At 32.0% G+C, this 24,612-nt stretch overlaps 2 protein-coding genes and 1 long non-coding RNA gene across 5 annotated transcripts; 1 reads left to right on the top strand and 2 right to left on the bottom strand.

Moving 5' to 3' along the window:
• Positions 1-58: 58 nt before the first annotated feature.
• On the bottom strand, positions 59-10,266 carry LOC115705913 (uncharacterized). 2 transcript variants are annotated; one of them, XM_030633388.2, is made up of 22 exons: positions 9,800-10,215; positions 9,164-9,428; positions 8,175-8,231; positions 7,545-7,572; positions 7,335-7,457; positions 6,933-7,044; positions 6,758-6,795; positions 6,614-6,667; positions 6,406-6,474; positions 6,134-6,250; positions 5,939-6,007; positions 5,257-5,336; positions 3,660-3,785; positions 3,469-3,533; positions 3,287-3,378; positions 2,620-2,709; positions 2,358-2,522; positions 2,021-2,148; positions 1,779-1,911; positions 1,084-1,208; positions 802-984; positions 59-381 (listed from the first exon to the last, which is right to left on the bottom strand). In XM_030633388.2, exons 2-22 carry the CDS (start codon positions 9,256-9,258, stop codon positions 342-344), a joined length of 1,989 nt encoding a protein of 662 aa, XP_030489248.2. In that variant the 5' UTR covers positions 9,259-9,428; positions 9,800-10,215; the 3' UTR covers positions 59-341. The 2 variants fall into 2 exon arrangements, with proteins under 2 accessions (XP_030489248.2, XP_030489244.2); XM_030633384.2 differs by having other exon boundaries at positions 3,287-3,533; positions 9,800-10,266.
• A 1,351-nt stretch (positions 10,267-11,617) lies between these two features.
• Positions 11,618-13,820, top strand: LOC133033501 (uncharacterized). Its single transcript, XR_009685627.1, has 3 exons — positions 11,618-12,164; positions 12,961-13,115; positions 13,577-13,820. It is a non-coding gene; the product is annotated as an uncharacterized LOC133033501 (long non-coding RNA).
• A 4,335-nt stretch (positions 13,821-18,155) lies between these two features.
• Positions 18,156-23,922, bottom strand: LOC115705916 (protein RICE SALT SENSITIVE 3). 2 transcript variants are annotated; one of them, XM_030633392.2, is made up of 8 exons: positions 23,644-23,922; positions 23,226-23,485; positions 23,062-23,112; positions 19,873-19,989; positions 19,586-19,691; positions 19,355-19,396; positions 19,218-19,274; positions 18,156-19,105 (listed from the first exon to the last, which is right to left on the bottom strand). In XM_030633392.2, the coding sequence occupies exons 2-8, from the start codon at positions 23,354-23,356 to the stop codon at positions 18,344-18,346; spliced, it is 1,266 nt and encodes a 421-aa protein (XP_030489252.2). In that variant the 5' UTR covers positions 23,357-23,485; positions 23,644-23,922; the 3' UTR covers positions 18,156-18,343. The 2 variants fall into 2 exon arrangements, with proteins under 2 accessions (XP_030489252.2, XP_030489251.2); XM_030633391.2 differs by having other exon boundaries at positions 23,226-23,922.
• Between the last annotated feature and the right edge of the window lie 690 nt (positions 23,923-24,612).

The following is a 24,612-nucleotide window of genomic DNA, read 5'->3' as shown; positions in this document are numbered from 1 at the left end:
GAATAAAATGACGGCAAGATAAGATAAGTTGAATCTCCAACAGATTCAAACAAGACAGTTATAAAATCTTAGTAAATTCTAATCTTGAAATTGTAATTATAGTAAAAATCCCTATAATTTATACAGCCACGATGTTGCCACCTTAAAACCCCCCAAAAAATTGTTTAAGATAGAAAAGTTGCAACAAAAATAATAATAATAATAACAATCAAACAAATAACTACACAATTTCTAACAATGTTTATGTACATTGAATAAGAAAAGGAAAATAAAAAATAATAATAATAATAATAGCACAAACGATGATGGCGCTAAATATCAACGACACGTTCCGACTTCATTTAAGCTGGGCTGAGATCTCTTGAAACTTGGCCTTGCCATCTGCACCACAATATTTTACAAGTTATACAGTTGCAAATAGGCTAGTTTTGTTTTCTCCAACATTTGAACAAACGGCATGTGTTGTGTAAGATTTCAAGCCTCATTCATAAGAGTAGGGATCATATTTAGGAACAAAATTAACTCATTCTAACAGATAATTACAAATAAAGGTTAGCCATATTACTCTTTGACAGATAAAAGAATAACTAAAACCATAACTCTTGCTCAAGTGGGTATCATATTTCCCCTTTACATTTTTTGGTTTCTTAACATCGCTGGGCAAATATCATGTTGAACTTTACCTGAAACTGAATACTAGTTATTGTGTGATTAATTTATCTATACCAGGTGAAGAATTTTCATTGTTTATATCAAAATCATTAAAAAAGATAAAGATTATAAAACTACTGTTGTACCAACCTTGAGAGCAAAAATCTAGCAAGCGAGCTTAAATTTGCATTTGAATGAATTTCCTTGTTCTGCTGTTTTTTCTTGTTCTCAGCTTCTGCAATTGTGTTCTGTATTTCTTCAGAAGCTGTCTTTTCAGTTGTAAATATGTGAGAAGCCAGTTCGTGCAGATCTTTCAGCGAGGATTCTTTTGAACTGCAAAGTTTTTCTTATTAGTCTATAGAAACTGAAAAATATTTCATGTCATGAGACAAAAAAGGGACCGGCATGAAACTGATGAGAAACTTTCTGCACCTTGATAACCGCTGAAGCAACCGGCTGATGAGAACTTCACAAGATCCTGGTTTTAAGCGTTCCATATTGATGAGAGAATTTGCAACTGCATGCACAATGGGCCCTTCTGAATCATCAGCATTGACCTACGTCAAAAGCAGTGGTAAAGTAGCACGTTAGCTTCTCATGTCTACTCTTCTAAACATCACATATTTGGGTAACATTACCATACAGCTTTCCCCCAGCAAATTTAATCAAAGGCTCAAAGAACTTGAGCACAAATGCATAAAATGTAACCAGTCCAGAAACCATTAGTGCAATACATGGAGTCAATTTAATTTCAGTAGTTCATGCACATAAATTTCATCATAGTCTGAACAAGCAGCCAAGGCCCTTAGCCCGAGCATGGTTCTAAATGCAGCTGAATTGTAGAAGCCCAAACTCAAGCTATTTTATGCTCAGTGAGTAAAAAACATGGGTCACTCACATGCAATTGTTACGGGCCTGAGTTCAAAATATTTCTTTTACTCTATTTTGTTTCAATTTCATAGAAGAGCTTGTACTGTAGAATTTTCTAGTCCCAAAACATTGTTACTAAAATATTAAAAGACAATAATAAAAGGAACATTGATTGAAGCAAAAAGAAAACACATTGAGAACAATGTTTTTCAATTCTGACACAGAAAAGTACTCGGTGTAAACTGCAGAATGGTTACCTCTTTTAACGCAGGCATAAGCAAAATTGCCAATGGTGCAGAGGATGATATAATTTTTGCATTTTCTTCATCATCACTTTCTTGGCGGGATTTAGAAATTGCTTTTGGTGATTCAAAATGACCATGTGAATTTCTGAGAAATAATCATTTAATAAGTTTGTGGAGCACCAATTTAAAAAAAGAAAAAAGAAAAAGAAAATTTAAAACCAATTACACCAGTAGCTTGCAGCTAAAACAATTACCTGGAAGAATCAGAGCTATTTGTCATGTGTTCCCGTTTGTTTTCCAGGCCATCATTATTGAATTTCCCCAAAGCAAACCTTTCTCTAACATTCCCTTTCCTGACCCCTCCTTGAATTGCAGCCTTTGCCTGCGTTTACATGAACACCCAAATATAATTTTCATTATTCTAGATGATAGTTTCATCTCTATAAAACCAAGTCTGGTGTCCATATAAACTTTCAGAAAAGAAAAGACTCCAGTGGCAAAACATATTTTGGAAATACCCAGTTACATAGTTTTTACTCTGTTATCAATATAGGAAGAAGAGGATTGTATTATCTATAAACAAAAATTAACCTCTGCGAGATTTGTAACACTGTCTTCAAGTGAGGCAGACGAACTTCTCTCTTGAATTCCTAGCCTAGATCTTGGAGTACGTGGAGAGTCATCATCATGCTGGTTGCGGAATACAACAGTTCCACTAGGCGAAGCATCTTCAAAAGAAGCATATGTGCTGCTAGACTAAACAGCAGACAGATAGCTTATATTAAATAAAAGGCAATTACCGCAAAGAAAGTTAGAAACTTCCTGTAGTAGACATTTTGTAAAGACATCATACCGAAGAGGTGGGATCATGAAAATGTGCAGATGACTGGGAACCCTTTGGAGTTCGTATTACAACAGTTCCTGACCCACTCACAGACATTTCCTGAAAATAGAACACCTCAGTTGCTATTCAGTTACAAGGGAAAGCATTCAATAAATTGAAATTGAGTTGCACTGAAAGTCATTTTAAACTTTCAGTCAACACAAAGAGTTCAGCCAGTAAATGCAATTTGATAGCTCAGATCAGTCGAATCATATGTATTCAGTATTACGTTATAAAAATTTTCCAAAAAGAAACAATCGTTGTGTTTTATTATATGTATTTCTGTTTTTCTTTTCTTACATATGTTCTTTTGATAAAATCTGTTCTTTTTCATCCATATTATAAAACTATTTTCTTTAAGAAATAATAAAAAAAACGAGTAGAACCAAGAGCCCAAAGTCCACAAAATCTTTATGGTAACAAAAGTAAGGAACTACCATGCAACTGGGCAGGAGTCTAAGCGTGAAATAGAGATGAAAGTAACCAATCATAGAGAAGAGATGACTGAATATACTAATATTGAGGGGCCAGTTATTTCCCATCTAATTTATTTAAAAACCCTTCCATTTATCAGTTCAAAACTTACATATAGATATAATTGTATGGTATAATATGATAGTGAGCCAGAAAGACTTACATCCTCGCAAGTGGATTCCTGATCTCTAGAATCTTTCCCAAAATAATCTTCGTATGTATTTCTAGACGCAGGCAACCCTTGATTTCCACTCTCTGAAAGTTTCCCAGGGCTGGCCTGATTATATAGAAGATCTAGCTTTCTTTCTCTAATCTGAGGTGGTTTTACAACATTCCTTACCGTACCTGTATTTGGTGACCCACTAATGCTAAAATCCCATCCAGCATTTTTCAAGGTTTTACCATGATTACTGCAAATAAGGAATAGTCAGTGTGTCCCCCAGTAATGACCTCACAACTAATCAACAGTGGAAATATAATCCACTCGCACAATTAGCATTGCACCACAAGAAATCATTAGTAAAAAGTAAACCCACCTAGTTCGAACAGTTTCTTCCATTAAATTTCGTGGACCCTTCACAGTATCAGATGTATCCCTTATGGCTTTAGGACCATTTCCTATAGTATCTGCATCTTCCCTGACTTGGTACTTTGGACGCTCTCTGTCAATAACACAAAGTCAGGGTCACAATAATGTAAAAATAAGTAATTTATGATGCAGAAATCAAACATGGTATGAGATGTTTGTTGGAAATGCAATCGTGGAGGTGCAGAATATTGTGCACAAACTTCGCATCTCCCTTGTGTGATAGTGTGATTTAGGACATAAATGCCCAGTAATTAATTTATCTAGATTACTATTAAAACATATAATTTGTCACAATTCTTAGTAGTAGTTTAATTTTAATCTATTCAGTCTTTTTATTTGGATTAAAACTCCAAGTCATTTTTGCTTGTATGTTTAGAGCACTTGAAACGCTAAGGTGGCGTTTGGTTGGGAAGAATGAAAATATAGGAATAGAAATGGGAATGAGAATAAGAATAGGAATGGAATAAAATTTACATACATAAAAAAAATTGATAAAAAAATCATTAAATTTTTTCTCTTCTTACATTGGAATGGTCTTTTCTTCATTTTTAAAATGGAATAATCATTCCACTAAAATGGTGGAAAGAGCATTCCATTGGAATGCCATTCCAATACTTTAAAAGGCAACCAAACAAAGGAATGGAATGAAAATTGTTTCCTTTCCATTCCATTCCATTTCATTAACTCAAACCAAATGCTACCTAAATGTGTTGTATGAATGGCCATACATCCAATTACAAGAAAAATAGCCGAATAGGTGAACTGGTAAACAAGCTCACAATTACTAAAGCTCCAATGTAAAATAAATACAAGATACAAGGACAGAGTTAACCAAGATAACATAAAAAGTAATTGGTTTATTTAGGATTGTACTAAAAGTTTTTTTTCAATAAATATTCTTAATATTTTTTTTTCTCAATTTCTTGGTCTTTTGTCTGGATTAGGAATTCAAGTGAGATTCAAATCAATTTCTTGGTCCTTTGTCTAAATCAGGAATTCAAGTGAGATTCGAAGCAATTACCCTTTAGAATTACAACAAAAATAGCCAAATAGGTGGACTGGTAAACAAGCTCATAATTACTAAAGTTCCAAGTAAAATTAATACAAAATACAAGGAGAGAGTTAACCAAGATAACATAAATAGCAATAAGTTTATTTAGGATTGTACTAAAAGTTCTTTTTTTCAATAAAAATTCTTCATATTTTATTTTTTTCTCAATTTCTTGGTCATTTGTCTGGATTAGGAATTCAAGTGAGATTAAAATCAATTTCTTGGTCCTTCATCTGGATCAGAAATTCGAGTGAGATTCGAATCAATTACTCTTTAGAAAATGGTATTAAGGCTTGTTATTCATTTAAGTATTCACCAAAAATATTCTAGTAGCATTTTTAGATTAGTTCTCTCAACTCCTAATTAAACTTCTACATTTTTCTATTACTGTGTCGCTGAACATCAACCCAGGTCAATATCCATAGTGCCCAGAAAAACTTGGATGACCATAGAATAAAATTTTAATTCAAACAAAACACATGCATATACACACCTTATTCTCTCAAGAAGCCTTGGACTCTTCCTTGCATTCCTAATAAAACGGTGCTTCAAAAGTTCCTTGGCACTTGGCCGCTGAAATTTAAGCAGGTAGAGAAAGGTGAAACAAACAAAAAGCTTACATGTTGGCTAATTTAATTAGATATTGTAATTCATCGGAACAAGTAAATCAGAAATTTGATCTCCATGCCCAACAATGGAGGAAGGTCTAAGAGCATATTTTATAGAACAATAGATTTTTACTCATTGAAGGTGACAATTCAAAATCTAAAAAAAAAAAGGAAGAGTGAATGATTCTAAGAACAATTGCAAAAATCTCTAAAATGAAAATCATCAATACCTTCCTAATATCTAAGAGTTCCTTTGTCTCGAAATAGTGTTACACAGGTTTTCAAAATGCTATGTTAATGTCAAGTGAACAAAAATTTATCTATTACTCAAAAGAAACAACTTTTGGCAAAATTATTTAAAAAGCAAAGCCCAATAGCATGAGCCTCAATATGTAGAACATGATCTTTATCTTTATGCACACAGCAGTGCAGCATCCTTCAAACTGAAAAATAGAGATCTTTACCAGCTACTTACTTTGGAACATTTGACATATTTAAGCATACATGCATTCACACATGAACGAAGAAATGGAACAGCAGTAGGCTGTTTAGGTATAGAAGACATACCTCAGCAGGTACCTTCTTCAAGCAAAATGAAACAAACTCTTTCATTGGACGAGAAAAATGCTCATCCAACTGCACATGAAAATTCAAAAAAACCACGTTATTGTGTAGAGTATTGTCTGGTATGTTTACAAATTATTTCCTTGTTCTTAAATATTTACAATCAGTTAACCAGCGAATGGCATAAAAATTGATTACCTGAGGTGGATTTTCTCGAGGTATAATGAACAGAACACGCATTGGGTGAAGATCAGCTAGTGGTGGTTCCCCTTTCGCCATCTCTATAGCAGTGATCCCTAGAGACCAGATGTCAGCCTGCATCACGCGAAGGAGACCCAAAGTGCTAATGGTCAAGCAAAGAGAATGATGTAGAGGGAGAGACATGGGAGGATCCACAAAAAACAACACTAATAAAATAAAATAAAAAATACAAAAGTAAAAAAGATTCAAAAATCTGCTTCCAAATATACCTTCTCATTATATCCTTCTGAATTCTGAATTACCTCTGGTGCCATCCAAAACGGTGTTCCTACAAATGTCTGGTATATGTTCCATAATAAAAATAGTCACTAAGGGAACACAAGAATATATTCTTAAGTTGAACTCAAGCTTTTGCAACTCGTAACTATTCATGATGATTTAAACATAAATAGAGATTGAGCATGGTAAAGATGCTACCTTCCTCCTTGATATTGTCCTAGTTAATTGTGCAGAAACACCAAAATCCGCAACCTGTAACAATAAAAAAATGTAACCATGATGACTAAAAGCAAACGAATTTTATTGTAATGACTGACACATAATCTAAGCAGGAAAATATACCTTAACATCACCATTCTCAGTCAATAAAATGTTTGCCGCTGTGAGAAAAAATCAATATATTACCTTCAAACAAAAAATCACTTCCAAAAACATGTATTTAACATTCAAAGCTACTCCTAAAAGCACCTATGTAAACAATAATAACAGTAAATAAATCAAACTAAAAGATGAAAACCTTTAATGTCTCTGTGAATTTTTCCTTCATTATGTAAATACTCAACCGCATGCAACAAATCACGAAGAATGCAACCAATTGACATTTCATCCAGTGGTGGACCTGACTGAAGCTGTAGAAGAATATAATTTACATTAACCTTCACGAATATAATATACAGTATTTAAATCATAACATTAGCAGAACATGCAAACAAAAAATAAAGCAAAAAGTAATAACAAAAAACAATGCCAAAATTAAAAATTTTCTATCAGTTTTTTGTATCATTGTAATGTGACAAACCAAATGTAGCTCATCAAATTTTGACAGCTAATGTTTCTCCATTCACATAAATATGCAAGTTTAAAAACAAGCAAAAATAATTTCAATGAAATATAATAGAAGCAAATCAACAGAACATACTAGGTCAGCAACCGAACCACCAGCCATGTACTCCATTATTATCCACAATTTGGTCTGGTTGAGATAGGAACCATAATACTCTGTAATATAAGGAGATCGGCATTGTGACAACACAGAAATTTCCTGGCACAATATTAAGACAAGTTAACCATGGGATTCCTTTGTAACATCATATTAAATTATCAGCTCATCAAGAGCAGAAGGTAATACCTTCTGAATGTCCTCAATCTCATCCTCTCTGAAGAAGACAAGAAGAAAAGTATTTTAGAAGAGCTAAGGTGTGGATAAATATTAGATGAAAGAAGCATATTCTACACTCCAAAAAAATCATCCACAACTATTTTCATGCAGAAAAAAATTATGTGAGATGAGACCAACACTTAAATGTTGTGTCCAGCCATATTCTTTATTTCTTGGTTTGGTAGACTCTAAAACAGGGCCATTAACTGAATAGTCAACCAGGGCAGATCAATATGATCAACAGTTGTGTAGCAAAATCTACTAATGAATGCCATCATGCAGGACAATGCAGAAATATGAAATATAATCAAAAGAAAAATAGATAAGATCATTTAATCTAGTTATAATTTCTTGCCCCCTTTGGCATGACTACATGCCACTGTCAAATTAATTGAAGATTTAGTAAGAAATAGTAGCTGCATGCAGCATTTTATGGGCCGAGGGAAACAATCATTGTAAACTAGGTATAAAGTGGAACGAAAATACAGGGCACCACCCTTACCAAATAGTTTTTAAATAAATCCAGTTCATTAGCAAAAGCAAAAATCTGACATTGAAAATATAGAGTAAAATCTTGCACATGAATAAGAGGGAACTTACGACTCTTCCAAATCTATTACTTTGATAGCAACTTCTTTGTTAAGCTCCTTGTCAAACCTGTAAGAAAGAAAATGTGTCTAAGGAAAACACTCAATGTTCAAGAAATATTCAGCACATGCTAATTCTGAAACCACATCACTATCCTCTGCGTCCTCTTCCACCAAAAAAAACAGGAAAGATAGATAGATAGCGCATTTGGATCCAGAAGACATAAAGGGCTCGTTTTGAACGTCGTATTAGGTCGTATAGTATTGTATTGTATTATATTGAATTGGATTATATATCATATTTTTATATAATACTATGTTAAACTTTAATTTATACTAAAATATTATATATTTAGGTACATATAAAAGTTAATACCATTTATAGTTTTACATAAAAATATTGTATAAAATACAATATAATATAATACTATACATTACAATACAATACAGTGTAATACGGCGTACCAAACGAACTCAAAGTGTATTAAAACAACCAACTTCATGAAGCACTCTGTGACCAACAAGCTCTTATCTACTGAGCAACAACCAACTTCAAATCCAATAACAGCTCTTATTTACTGGGCAAAACTTAATGAAATCCAATAACTTGCAACATTCTTTTTGATAAAAATCCTACACACTGTCCAAAAAACAGCTCCAAACTAACTATTTCCATCCATGCAAAGACCTAAACAAAGGTCCAATTGATGCCTACATAACCTCATTCAAATCTCTCATTTTTTTCATTGATTACCTCACTGGAAACTCATGAAAATGAGTACCATTCCCACTTTTTGTGCATGTATGTGTGATGTGTCAGTAAAAGCACCTTTTCATTGAGTTTCCTATTCTTAAAAGTTCCAACAGGAACAAAATGTGTATGCGTGGGGACATGGAATTAAGTGCCAAGTTAAAGCAATATGTGAAAATACAGCATCATTTAGCAACAGATAATTAATCACATGCAAGTGTAATAACAATCCGTAATAATTAATCACTTACCCTTTGTAGACATCACCAAACGATCCTCTCCCAATTAGTTCTAATGAACCAAATCTTGATCCTGCAGCCTCAGCCAAACCAGCTACATCAGCCATTTTATGCACAAAGAAACTGCTACTCACACCCTTGGCTCACAAAATATCGGTCAGCAAAGAGTGCCACAACAAAGAATAAACTCCAGCCCCGGAATTCTACGAAAGCCACCTCCCATTCAGACACCCGAAATGTATTTCCACAAATCCATGCATATGCTTCAAATACCAATCTGAAACAGCATTATAGATATACATTAATAAAGAAAAATCCTCAACCATGTCTGCAGAAGCATACACGAGCATACATTTGAACACAAATCTACCATCATGGCAACACAAATATCTATAGGACCCATATGCACAAACACAAGCTCTTGAACTCTAAGCAAAGTTCCAAAACTTTATTAGGTGTAGTGGGAATCGCTATATTGACAGCCCAACAAAAGAAATTTTTATTTAATGACAGCCCAAATATCGAAATGGCGAAAGCGAAACAGCAACAACATGAACAAAGCCAAGTGTATCTATCTCTAAACAGGGTTTGCTGAGTTTCATTGGAATTCACTAATCTAAGACTTTGACATTCGATTTCAAAACTTACCCTTTAATGCAATTCCAATGTAAATATATCGAAGCGGAGGCACAGATCTCTTTCGGTTCTCTGTCTTAATCGCTCTAGGGCCTCGTTGCAGAGTGGCTATGGGAACTTCCAATCAAAGAGATCGAAGAGAAGAGAGGCCTTTGGGTTTTTTCTTTTGTTTTTTGTTTACATTACATTTTCTTCGTCTTTCCCTTTTCATAATTCTGTGTTCCTCTTCGTCCCTGTCATTGTTCCCGGAGATTCTACTATAGGACCAGAGTCTGAGCCTTTCGATGAGATCTTCAACGGTGTAGATTGTTTGGGGCCCAGGATACTTAATATGCGCCTGATCACATCTGACCGCAACTCTAAAACGTATAATAATTTGGAATTCTAAATTATTATGAGCTGCTGCTATCCTGTCTTGGATCTTTCCAAAAACATATCTATACTCTCATAATTTCACTTTATATTACAAACCAAGTTTTTCCTTTTGTTGGGGATTAGTTAAGAGTTGGTAATATAACTTAACAACACACGTTAACAAAGTTTTAAATTACTTCCTTACAAAAAAAAAAATACAATTTTATTTTCGCAATAACTTCATAATATACATCTTAATTCCATTAAAAAAAACATCTTAAATTAGTGAATTTAGGTTTTTCTTAAAATTTAACCAAAACATAACTAAACAATAAATCAAAATGAAGTTATTTGATTAAAATTTAATTTAAATTAAATTCAGATGTATGTTTAAATACTTGAAAGTTACTTATATATCCTCTTGGAAGAAAAAATTGAAAGGAAAAATAATTGTATATTAATTTTTTTTTTTAAACAGTACTTGTATATTAATTTACTATATCATTTTTCACATAATTATAAATAATTGGTAGTAATAAATTAAATGATAAGTTTATATATAAAAAAAAATGATTATAATTATGTACACAAATTGTGTTGTCTAAAATACAATCTGAAATTGTGATTGGTAATATACCTAGACAACCATTATGGTACTTTGACAAGATGACTTATTATCTATGAAAGAATATGTTTAGCCAAATCAAGGAAGTTCCTAACTGATTGTTTGACAAACGTATTCCAATAAATTTAAAGAATACAATTATAGGATCACCAACTAACATGTATAATAACATATTAAAAAATTCATAAAACATCCGATCCATAATACTTATGAAATTATATGTTTATCTTTGCAATTATTTTTAGTAATATTTCAAGGAGTATAATTGTTATTTAAAAAATTAATATGAAGGCAACTATAAACATGTTTGACATTGTTTTTTACTTTTTGTTTTAAAATTGTGTTTTAAAAAATAAGAACAAAAACTAATTTTTGAAGTTTTCAAAACACCAATCACGTATGGTTAATGTTTACTAATGTTATCCAATTTTTTGCACATTGACATGGTAAAAGAATCAAGCGACACGTGTCCTACATTTTTGGTGTCTGGGCAGAGGTAAATATCTCGAACAGCCTCCATATAATTCATCAGCATCTTTAATTGATTACTCGACCAAAGTAAAGATAGAGCATCCGACCAGGTGGAAGTCCGGCTCGCATAAGGTTAATTACTTCAGAGTAATCTTGTGATGCCAAGACACGAAGGTAATCCCTATAATCATGGGATTAAATCAGAGAAATATGGCAACTCGTTCTAGTTTCCTAGTTTCTATATCATAGTTATGTTGTAATACCCTGGAATTAAGGAAATAGATTAGCAAAGCCCTAACTAGTTAATTTAGTATTATTGTAGAATTATATTATTATATAATTTATTATATGCGAATTAATTTGAGAAATGACATGTTAAGACCCCGTTGGTGAGCCAGGGGCATTTTAGTAATTTTGACCCGAGAAGGGTAAAACTGTGAATTTAATTTATTTATGTGCTTATGAACTATATTATTATATAGTATATCTGGTGTGTCCTTTTTCAGGTGTGTTCTGACAAGTTGGCGCGGTATAGTCACAACCGGGTATTTCGGGCCGAACCGGGTTTCGGGCTGAAATACAATTTTGGGATGTTTAATTGGCATTTTATTTTTATACAAGAAATCTGAAATTTATTATTTGAGTGTGTGAAATGTGATAATTATATTTTTTTTTTACCCTTATATGCTTGAAAATGGGAATTTGGCCCTAAGGGCAATGTGGTAATTGTGTATTTTGGGTTATGATTCATTAAAAGGGAAATATTAAGCAAAATGAGATTTTATTTCTGCATTTTACTCCAACCCTAGCAGCCAGCCTCTCCCTCTCTCAAAAACTCATTTTTTTAGCTTTGATTTTGTGGTGAATTGCTTGTGGAAGAAAGCTTAGTTTTGGAGATTTAAAGATTTGCTCTTGCTTGGATTTGAGGTAGTTCTCCTACCATTTATAATTTCTGAGTTGTTGCTGAAATGAGAATTTAAAAATAAAAAAAAAATAAAAAAAGAAAAAGAAAAAGAAGCATGTTTTTATGAGTAGGTGTTCTTGAAATGCATGGGTATGAATTGATATGAGTTGGTGAAATTCTAGTTTGAATATTTTGTTAGTAGCTAAGCTTTGAATGTTTGGAAGCTTAGATGGAGATTTGAATGTGAGAATTTGAAATCTATGTCGACATTTTCTTGCTGAATATTGTAAGTAATTTTGTTAGATTTAAGCTCTAAACTCTTGATGTTGATTAGTTCATGATGAATTGTTGATAATTGTGTTTATGTGATTGTTGTTATAATCTGAATTTTTATGCATGGATGAGGATTTAAGGCATTTGCTTGGGTTATATTGAGAATAAATTTGTGTAAAGATGCTGATATTTTTTTTATGGTTATGCAAGCTCTTGATTTGGGATTTTTGCTCTAGTTAAAGCTTTCTGAAATTGATGATTTTTAGTTGCTGGTTTTTGGTGTTGTTGGAAGTGAATTAGGTGTAATTCCTCCCTAATTACTTGGTTTATGCTAGGTGAAAGTTTGGTATGATTGTGGGTTGCTATAGCATGAAAATTGGTATTTTTGGATGCATTTTTCGTGGCTGGAAACAGGGTTTCCTGGGTTTTTAAACCCAGTAGCCGCGGCCATTTTTGGCAGCTTATTGTATTTTTTTCGGGTTTTTGTTTTGGTCATAACTTTTGACTCGTGACTCCGTTTGGGACGTTCTTTATATCGTTGGAAAGCTCGTTCCGAGCTCTCTCGGAATATCTGGAATTTAAATGCCCAGTTTTTAATTTATGGAAATGGATTTTGTGTATCCGAGAATTATGACTAGGATTACCGGCACTTGGTCAAGAGCACCCGGGGATTTGGAATCTCCATATTTGCGGGACATCAGGTAAGACAGTAGTTAGCACGTAGAGATATGCGCAGTGGCGCTTATATGGAATGTGATTTATATGAGAAACTAAAAACCGGGATTAGAGTTATTACTCTAAAGGGAGCGGTTTATTGGCTTAGGGTTATTACCCAAGTGAATTATTAATATGTAATTGTTATGCCATGATGTATATAGATGTATATTGAAGTAAATGGTTATGTGTTCAAGGCATAATCAGGTTGGACTCGGCAACTAGAACCGAGATGAACCGTTCTAAGGCCTTATTGTAATTAGACGTGTGAGCGTAACACGTAGGTCTATGCCACATAGACATAAATAGGCGTGTGAGTGTGACACGCAGGTCTGTGTCATACAGACAAATATGAAATGACATTATTATTTATGTGATGAGTTATATATGATTAACGATATATTTTACTGTCTTGCTGGGCTTGGCTCACGGGTGCTCTACTGTGCAGGAAAGGGTAAATCTATCTCTGATCAACCATGAGTATGGGAGTTGGGTGATGTATGTACATGTTCGTGTCACACTAGACCAAGCGGGTTGGGGTCTACCAGTGTTGAAACTTTTGTAACTCTATTTTGCCGCTTAGGTCGGTTAAGGAGAAAAGACTTGTAATATTTTTTAAAATGATTTTCGGGATCCCGAAATATGTAACTTTTGTTTGTAAGGTTAAAATTATTACATGTTTATTTTCATTCCGTTTTCGTTTAAAGTTTAATTTCCGCGCTTATTTTAAAACCAATTCCGTTTAGGGGATTAGGGTTTCTTAATCATATTGGGTAGCGTGCCTAAATCTTAGGGCGTTACATATGTAATAAAGGTAATTTCCTATTTTATTCATGGTAAGCAAAAGGAAAACTTTCCCTCATGCATTAAGATCCTATAAATAATGACTTAGCCTCACTTTAAAAGGGATCAAGAGAATTGCTTCAAAGAGAATTACTTAGAGATCTATTGTAAGAGCTTTTAGAGAGGAAAACACTTTATTTTTTCTCTCAAGTTCTCAAGCGGAGTAGGTTATTACCACACTCACGGGGCTGAACCTCTTTAAAATATGATGTTTTTTATTACTTTATTATTTGTACTCTCTTTTAATTATATTCTTAATCGCTTATTAATTGACTCACTATCGTTGGCTAAAAGTGAGGTCAACAACTAAAAATATTTTTCATTTCATTTTATTTTATTTAAAAAAATGCTCATTACTTTAAGACCTAGATATGAACAAGACTTGATCAGGATCTCGACCCGAATACGGACACGGACTCCGAACCTGGCCCTGGCCCTAGACCTAAACCACGACCCTTGACCCAAACCCTGATCCCAACCCTAGACCCAAGACCCAAACCCCGTACCCGGACCTGGACCCGTACTTGCACCCCAGACCCGAACCCGCCCCGAATTCGAGCCTCACCTTGAACCTATACATAGACCCTGGCCTTGACCTCGAACCCGGACCCGTAAACCAGCCCTAGCCTCGGACCCGTAACCCAGCCTCGACCCCAGACCCCAAATGTCGGATCCCAACCTTGATGAAAGAGAAAGTGATGAGAGAGAAAATAATGAGAGGGGTGTTGAAAGAGAAAATAATGTGAAAAATGATGATAGAGAAAATGAGGAGAGAAAAAATAAGGAGAGAGAAAATAATGTGAGAAAATGAAGGGAGTAAAAATAATGTGAGAAAATAATAAAAAAAAATGTGAGATAAACTTGAGGGTCAATCCAATTTAAGTCATTACTCATGGCCCTTATATTAGAAGATATTTTTTATTATTTATATATATTATAATAAATATTATTTTTATAATATTTAGTATACATAATATAGTTCATAACAACAAATATGCATTTACAACAAAAATAAAATAACTTCATAAAATTTTGTGATCACAATATACATAATTTTAAAAGAGATAATTACATAAGTTACTATTTTTTATAAAAAAAAAATTATATTTTTAAGATTGTTTTTTTTACATTTTTATGGTTTTCTATAAAAATAACACAAAAAAAAAAATTACATAAACGTAACATGAAAATAACATCAAAACAACAACAAAAAATAACATAGATATAACAAAATAACACGAGTACAACATAAAAAAACCGTATTTTCTGTAAATAAAAATAAAAAAATTGTAAAAATATTTGAAATTCTATAAACCTGTATTTTTGTAATTTTTTTGTTATTTTTGTGTATTTGTGAAATAATCCCATTCTAAAATTCTTATATATTTTAAAATTAATAAAGTATTTTTTTATTTTTAAAAAATTAAATTTGTGAAATATTGATTAATTTTTTAAAAAATAAAAAACTATATTAATTTTTTGGCCAAGACTCCAAACCAAACTGCTTGACGGCCCTGCTTTTCCAAATGGAAGAAGCCATCCAAATCTGCAATTGGTCATAAGTCTTAGGTGACGGACCTACCCCAGCATAATTTGGGTACAAACCAAGAAAGATTAACAAATGGTAAAACAGAGAAAAGAGAAAGTGAAGGTGAGCGACCCAATGGTATGCTGAGCTGAACTGGCCCAATGGCCTTATGGCATGCTCATGCTGAGCTGAACTGGCCAAATGGGCCCCGCACAGAAAGTCGTGAGATAGACTAGGAAATTTTGTACGAGCTTATTTGTCTTTATGTTGGGGAAAGAACAAAATATTTAATAAAATTTTGTGTATATTTACTTCGGTCATATTTGGTAGTCCCCCAGTAGTATGTATTGTATGGCCTTTGCTTCCGACAATACAAAAAGAGGTTATCTTTGCCCACATCACATCATTTATCGGTTTTGTAACAGGGCCCAAGCTGCCACTACAATGGCTTCTCTCTCTTTGTAGTTCCAATGCTTTCATGTACGTTTGTTTATGCTAAAGCTTACATTTTTACCTAATTGTGCCCAAATTCATATTTTTCTTATCGTATCAAACTTAAGTTTATATATTTTTATTATGTCATGTCATACTTATGCTGATGTTGTGTTATGCCAAAAATTCCAACCCAAATATATAGCTTTCTATACGTATGCTCATTATATTGAATTTCATGAAAAATGAATCATGCATGCACTTGATGGGTTATTATTGGAACATAAACCAAATTCAGAATTCTCTTCTTAATACCTTATTATAGTTAATATATATTCACTGTTTTTTCAAAAAAAAATATATATATATATCCACTGATATTGCGCCTAAAAATGTGTATTTAAAGAACTGGGAGGATTAATAGGAATAACAAAGGAGAACTAGGGAAATTTACGAGCTGACAATTAACTCTAAAAGTCTGGGCTATTAGTAGAAGATGTGTTGAGTCTACTATCTAAGAAATCAAATCACAAATCACATGTACCAATGCATGAGACTCCTCTTACAACTATATATAGTTCACATAGATACGGACTTTAATTATGGTCAAGTAATCCCACGTGAATTGTTCACAATTTTTATTTAATTTTTTAGTATGTTATAGATTTTTCACAATTTCAACGAGAAAACGGATATACTTACTTTCCAAATGTATCTCGACCAAAAGAACCGAAAATAAAACGTCGAATACAAGGTTTTTTCTAAAACAATTCAATGAATTAATCTTAATTTAAATTTGAAAATTAAAATATCGTTTAGTTGGAATGAATAAAATATAAGAATATGATTAGAATGACAATAAAAATAGGAGTGGAATCAAATTTAAATTTCATAAAAAAAAAATTTAATAAAAAAATTATTAAAGTTTTCTCATGTTACGAATGGTGTTTCTTTTCATTTTTAAAATGGAATAATCATTCTACCAAAATAATAGAAAGGACATTCTATTGTAGTGACATTCTAATACTTTTAAATTCAACCAAACAAAAAAATTAAATGAAAATTATTCTATTTCATTACCTTCAACCAAACGCCCACTTAAATTTGCATTAAAACAATATTATTACTAGCACTTTACATCTCCTTTTTGTTCAATATAAAAATTTCAAAACAAAAACAAAAATGTTTTATTAAGATTAAGAGTCAAATCTAAAAATCAAAGTAAATCTCTTTTCTAATTCTAGTTCACGTAATCATAAAGATTTAAAATTTTGAACAATCGAGAAGATCAAAAATAGGAATATTTTTACAAAAATTGAAATTAGAATCAAATTTTATAATTACCAAATAACATAATTTTATCTGTATAATTTATTTTATACTCATTATTTTTTCAGAATAATTAATATTTTAGCTCTTTATAAACACCTGTATTAGATGTAACCTAGTACCCTTAAGACGTGTCGCCTTATGATTGGCTAGCGATACTCCTTAAAAGCTATTATATTAAACTATATGGGACTCGATACTAAATTAGACCAATAGCGATATTGACACGTAGGAGGATGCTTGGCAGTACTGATGCATGCCTTTTAGCATTTCTCTTTATTCATATGTCATTATTCAATTTTTATATTTTTTTAATATAATTTATTGTATAATTTAAGCACATGTTTAATTAATTTATAATTAAAGAAAAAATTAATTTCATCACGATGAACTAAGTTATTGTTTAAGTTCAAAAACACAAACAAAATTAATCTTTAAATCGAGAACAACCCTAATTAAGTCTCACTTAAAAGGCTAATAACACGCCAATAACAGATGATAAATAATCTAAATTTAATCAAGCACAAAGAAAGAATTAAAATCAAGGGTAACACTGAAATCATTGAGTTTTAATATTTTAGTTATACGTAACAAATCCCAATTCTTTAAGCTTACATTTAAAGCCTAATTAGTTTAGTAGACATGGCTACGGCCCTATGCAATAAAAAAGGAACAGCATATACATTTTTTGTACATTTAAGAAAGATAATTAAATTGAATGGCGTCAACTCGTTAAACGGGTAGTTGATAAGTTCAATCTAAACTTTTAAATACAATTGACCAGAATTTATAGAATGAGTAAGTTCATATATGCATGGTTATGGCCAATTCAATCAACTCATCTTCTTTCACCACCACCATTATTAATTTTGTTATGTTCACATTCAGACTTCAGTGGCAAAGAAAAAAAAGCTATTGCTTATCTTGAAAGAACTTCTACAAGTGTAAAACTATGAATTAAACATTCAGTCTTGGAAATTAGACGATTAAAACACAAAATATTAGGAGCATGAAAACAAGCAAAGGAACCAAAAATCTTTGCCTAGATACAACATCTTTCCAACCCTTGCACACCATTACAAATCAATCCAAGAAGGTATCCATGACATCAGCGTACATACCCCCTTGCTCAGAATTCCTATAGTCCCCTTGTTGGTGGTGATTAAGATGATGATGATGATGATCGACCGAAGTGGATGAAGACGATGCAGCCATTCTTGCAGGCAAAGTAAAGCTCCTCTTGAACTTGTTTTCCATGCTATTATTCTTCCTACCACCCTCAGCTGTGTGGCTGTCTAAACTCAATAACTCGTTTGAATTTCCATGACAAGCATTATCTGAATTGGAGTGATGGTTTTGGTTCTCCTGTTTGTTTCCCAAGCTGTCGGTGTTGAAGAGAAGCTTTGCATCGTCGCTTCTTCCAGTGAGCGCGTTGAAGAAGGACAGACCGTTGGGCCATTTGATTTCATTTTCATGATGATCTCCCCCGCCACCACCACTGCCTCCTCCTCCCAACATGTCTTCCATTCGAGTTTCGGACGATGAATGAGGAAGGAGGAACATGTGTGTCTCGTCTTTGGGCTGGGGAAAGCCTAGTCTTGCTGCAGAGTTCTGGTAATTAGGAGAAGGAAGCAGAGAATTGGGAGTTGGGATAGGCCTTTGTGCCCAATTGAAGAGTGGAGGAGGTGGTCGGATTGGTATGGTAGATTGTTTTGAAGGAATTGAAGTGGAAGATGATGAGTTTCTGGTTGAAGAAAATAATTGGGAGAGGTAGAAACCGGATTGGTAGCCAAGAGACTCAAAGGTATGCCTCATTCTTAGCACAAAATGAAGGTCTTCAGGTATCTGTAGATACGTATATATGTATACATGTTCATCGTTAGTACTAATTGCTACACAAATGACATATTCAAATCCAAAGGGGGATAGAGAACAAAGTTTGAAAAAGAAAACTCACAATCTTGCAGGAACCCAACTGCAGAAGACCATGACCAGCCTGAATCACAGCTATTGTCTGATGAAAAAAGAATAATTAGGAAAAATGTAACTGTATAATCTGATGATGAAATTCAAAGAAATTATTTCTGTTCTAACCTGAATCCCTGACTCAAACTGATCAGTCCATTCAGGGGGGAGCTGTAATTAATGGCATAAAAGAAAGTCACAACGAATATTGCTAAAATAGCATCTAACCAAATGCAGAAACCAGAAACAGAATTAAATGATTTGCATTTATTAACTAAGTTGATGTAATTATGACATACAGCATCAAAAGAACTTTGCCGGTAAAATAAAATTGAAGCAGAAAATACTATAAGAACATACAGCATCAAAAGAGCTTTGCCAGTAGTTGGAGATATTAGGTTCACATTCAGTTGGTTCTTTGAAGACCCATTTGTGACACTTATCAGATGCAACTTTGCCCATCAGCCTGGTCATGATGAAATGAAACTCATCAAAAGTAAAGAAAAAAACAGTAGAAAAATTTCACCAAAAATGTATTTATGTTTATGTTCAGACATATTTTGGTAGGAGCAATTGGATTTTAGATTGTGAGAGGCAGAGAGATTATTAAATTGAAACAACCACAAAAACACCTACCCAGTACCCACCCTTCTCCATAATTATACAATTGTATGGACATCTTGCTGAAGGCTTTCCTCACCAGATCCTCTCCTTCAATCTCTTCCAAACTTCCTCGGCAGAATCCATCTTCCCACATCAACATCCTTCATTAAAACCATACATATTAATCATCCAAAACTAAGAATTTTACACAGTACTCAGTTATACACTTATACTGGATATTATTCCACATCCTTTAGTCATAATCATTTACCAAGGTGAAAAAATACATTCAAATAGTATTTGAGAATGGTGAAATAACTTAGGTGGCTACCTGAGAAAATATAAAATGGACCTATTTTCATATTTTGTAGTAATTAAGCTGATATACGTAATACTATATATGATTAAATATTTTTCCAACCCTTTAAAATACTCTATTTTAACAAAAATAATAATATTACGGAACTGAAGAGAGTTCAGAATAGAGATTTGTGTGAAAAGACATACTCTGCTTTCAATATGATACAACGTTAAATAAACTTGGTATGAAAATATGAATGAAAATGAGAGTAACAATAGAAATGGAATCAAATTTAAAATACAAATAAAAATAAAATTAATATTATTTTGGATTATATTTTACAAAATTACTGATGGGATCTTTTGCTTTATAAAATGATAAATTGGACCGTATATTTTTTAAAAAATTTGAAGAATGATCTTTTCTTCTATTTCAAAATGGCATAATCAATTATTATTTTACTAAATGATGAAAAAATTATTCTATTGAAATGACATTCACACTTTGAAATACAACCACTAAAAGAATAGAATAAAAATTGTTTCTTCTCTATTTTATTTTATTTTATTACCTTCATGGCACGTTTACTATACAGTAATCAGAATCGGAATAAATTAATGGAGAAATATAACGGAATAAATGAAAAATAATCGGAATCAATATTTGTAATATGTTGTTTACTAAATTTTTTTAGAAATGGAATAGTTGTGATTTATCTTGTTTACTTTATTAGGAAACGTAATCGGAATGCTTAAATTGACTAAATTGCCCTTTTGAGTTAAACTATATTATATGGTAGTTATTTTGCAAGACATATTTTAAAGGACAAAATTGTCATTATATATTTAATATTAAAAAATAAAATAAAAATAATAAAAATCCATTACCCTTAATGGCATTCCTTACAAAATTGGTGGGAGAAGTTCTCCCTTTCTTTTCTCCCTTATTTAATCAACTTCTCTCTTTCCTAATTTTTATAATGCAAGTAAACAAATATAAGGGAGTGATTACCTTACTATTGATTCCCATTACTTATTAGTAAACATGCCATCAATTCAATCAAATACTATTTTAGGTGATGTTTACTTTTTTATAATAGGAATGGTAATGTGATTGAATAAAAATAACAATAGCATTGTAATAAGGTGCCGTTTGTTAACACTTTTATTTTCTAATTTTTTAATCACAAAATGAAAGTAAAATTTTTGTTTTTTAAAATTTTGTTTTTGAAAAATAAAAATGCGTTCTGTAACCACTTTTGTTTTTCAATTTTAAAAACAGAAAACAAAAGTGTGTTCTGTAAAGTTCATTTTTATTTTCATTTTTTTTATTTTATTTATGTCGGATCTAGGTCCGGGGTCGAATTCGGATACGGGTCAGAGGTCGGGTTCACCACAAGAGCCGTGAGAGAGGATTTGGGTCCGGGTCTTATCGGAGTCCAAAATATTGATTAAAAAAAACTGTTTAAAAAAATATTGAAAGTGAATTTTTTTTGTTTTTAAAATTTTGATTTTCAATTAAAAAATTAAAAAACAAAAACAGTTTTATAGAACATGTTTTTAAAAAATGTTTTCACTAATCTAATTTTAAAAACAAAAAACTGCTTAAAAAAGTGTTATTAAACGCCACCTAAACATTCTCATTTGAGCTTTGAGGGGATATTATATCTTCAAGCGCTAATTTTGTTTATTAATTGTGAAAAACAATATTAAGATTTTATTTTTTATATTTTTTTTAAATCATTTTATTAAATCTTATTGTTCTATGTATTTTGTTTTCCTTTTTATATGAATCTCAAGATTACACTCGTTATTTTGGTTAAATAATGTTAAGGAAATGATAAGTTTTATTTGTACCTAAAAATTTATAAATATACTTTATTTTAATAAATTTTATTTTATATAAAATATATATTTTTAATTATATTAATTCTTTTTTTTAAAAAAAAAAAATCTACTAATTCATATTCATAATATATTTATTAAATTAAAATAAAAAAATATGTGAAATTTTATTACAAAAATAAAAGAAATATATGAAAATAAAATTTAAGTAAATATTGAAATTGACACAAAATAGTGTAAATATAGTGGTGTAAATAGAGTTTTCCCAGCAAAATGCAAACCCTAAAAAATTTAAACATGGAGTAGGTAGCCGCTGTGGAAACACAGAAGAGTACTCTCTGTATTTTCATTTATCTTTTTAGTAAAATGACAGGAGAAGATGAAGCCTCATAACCGCTGGAGTGCAACTGAGAATAGAAGACAGATAAGCTTTTCCCTAAGGAATTACACATTCAACTAAGAAAAAGAAAAGATAAACAATATATGTAAAGGGGAGAGATCGTAAAAGACACAAGAAATGTTGGTCAAGGCCAGTAGATTCTGAAATGACTCGGAGAATCAAAGTTGCAAAGAAGAAAGATATAGAGTGGTGGAGTGTTTTTCTTTTCTTTTATTTTTTGGACGCATATAAAGGAGGCAGAGGAGGAAGTTGATTTGTTGTGTCATATTTTTAGTTTTTGGGAATACCCTATTGATTTCAGGATTTTTGTGGGGGTGATTGAGGTGAAGAAAGAGAATGGGCAGTGCAGAAGCAATGGAAATGGATAATAAAGAAGAAAGATAAGATGATACCGAGAGAGTGAGAGGTATTTTACCATGAGCAGAGTCATATGTGTTTTTTATAATTATTGTTGTGATAGATTATGGGATAGCAAGAGAGAATAGCATAAGAAGATTTTGCAAGGCAGCTTCGGTTGAGGAAATATTGTTTAGGCTGGGTTTGTGATTTTTTTATATTTATTATTATTATTATTTCTTTTGTAACAGAGACAATGAAAGAATATAGAAGCCAATAACAAACTTCGATTAAGGAAACTAATAACTATAATTACTACTAATCTATATTACGTAACATTAACTATACTTACAAGCTGCCGTTGTCGTCTCCAACCTTGCACCCATTGCCACCTCTGACTCTCCTGAAAATCAAAAAGGAAGAAAAAGAAACCCATTTAAGGAAACAGCTCTAATTAAGCTTGTGAAAGGTAGAGAGAGAGAGAGGGAGATAAAGAGGTAAAGATTAGAGACATACGGGCGAGGACGAATGGTCCAGAAGACAGAATAAGTCCACTCTGTGCTGAGACAAACGCTTCTTAGGGCCTCATGAAGGGCCATCATCCCAACAGCTTCTTTGCTCCTATCTGATGCTCCTGAGCCCACCATCTCTCCTTCTGTCTCTTCTTTTTTCTCTCTATCACTTGGCAGAATTAAGACTCCTTATACTTTTTTCAACCTTCTATTATCTAATCTAGTAATCTACACTCTTTACTTTCTTTTCTTATCCCAGAAACACTGCAAGGTTTAAACTTGAACTAAGTACCAAAAAGTTTGATTAGATTTAAAGAAACAATGAACAAAGCTGGTTCATCTCATAACATCACAGGCACCACAGCAATATAAGTGTTTTTTTTTTTTTAAATCAAACAATTGGGAAGGAACAGAATCTTTACCAGTCAAAAGTGATAAGAGTAGACTCAACATTAGATCTGAATTGTATTTTTAAATCCTATTTATATGATATTATTATGTTGTCAGTTCTCTCCTTTATTATAAAAAGGTTTAACTTATGGAAAAATTATAATTAAAGTTTGTACTGGTGAAAGTATAATTTATTTCTAACATTGAGGTCACTTCAACTTTTCTTTTTTTTGTTATTTTGGTTAACCTACCTAGCTATTTTCCAACTAAGGAATTAATTAGTTCCAATTTATCTATAGAGTAAAACTATGGATAAAAAAAGTACCATTGACTAGTTATTGCTAAGAACAGTAAAAGATAATATAAGTATAAACTATTTGGATCTTTCCTAATAGAATATAAATATATATACAGAGAATGAGCAACCACTATTACCTCAATTGTAACTAGCTAAAAGAAAGTAGGTAGTTCAAATTCCATTTTTTATGCAAACATTGAATGAGAAGATAATTTAAAAGAACAAAAAAATGTATTAATCAAGAGTGGAAGAAATGGAAAAATAATTGATTATGTTAATAATATTTGGTGCCCATCACTTTTTCTCTAATTACTTCTCCATCACCAGATTTTATACCAATAATTCTTTTTCCTCGACGTAATCTGACTTTGACATTAATCTTGACTTTGCTCGCCCTTGGATCCATCCATATTTGTCCTACTTCTAATCAATCACATATGCTGGTTTCAACTCTAATTTTGGCTCTAACTGGATTCAAATTTGTGGTTGAAGTAGAATTCAAATTTAGTATAAATTAAATTATTTTTTAAAATTATTCATCAAATTATAGTAATACAAAATGGTACAAACAGTATCTTCGATTTTTACAAGGTTATAAAAAAATTTCTTGTTTTTTTTATTGAATAATCATCAAAGGAAACGAACAATTCCCTCACACAATTCATGTAAGAATAACTTAATTTAAAGCCGGGATAGAGTAGAC

The sequence above is a fragment of the Cannabis sativa genome, chromosome 1 (genome assembly GCF_029168945.1).
Source record: "Cannabis sativa cultivar Pink pepper isolate KNU-18-1 chromosome 1, ASM2916894v1, whole genome shotgun sequence".
In the NCBI taxonomy this organism is placed as follows: domain Eukaryota; kingdom Viridiplantae; phylum Streptophyta; class Magnoliopsida; order Rosales; family Cannabaceae; genus Cannabis; species Cannabis sativa.
Note: the sequence above shows the minus strand (reverse complement) of the source record. Positions and strands in the feature narration are given on the sequence as shown.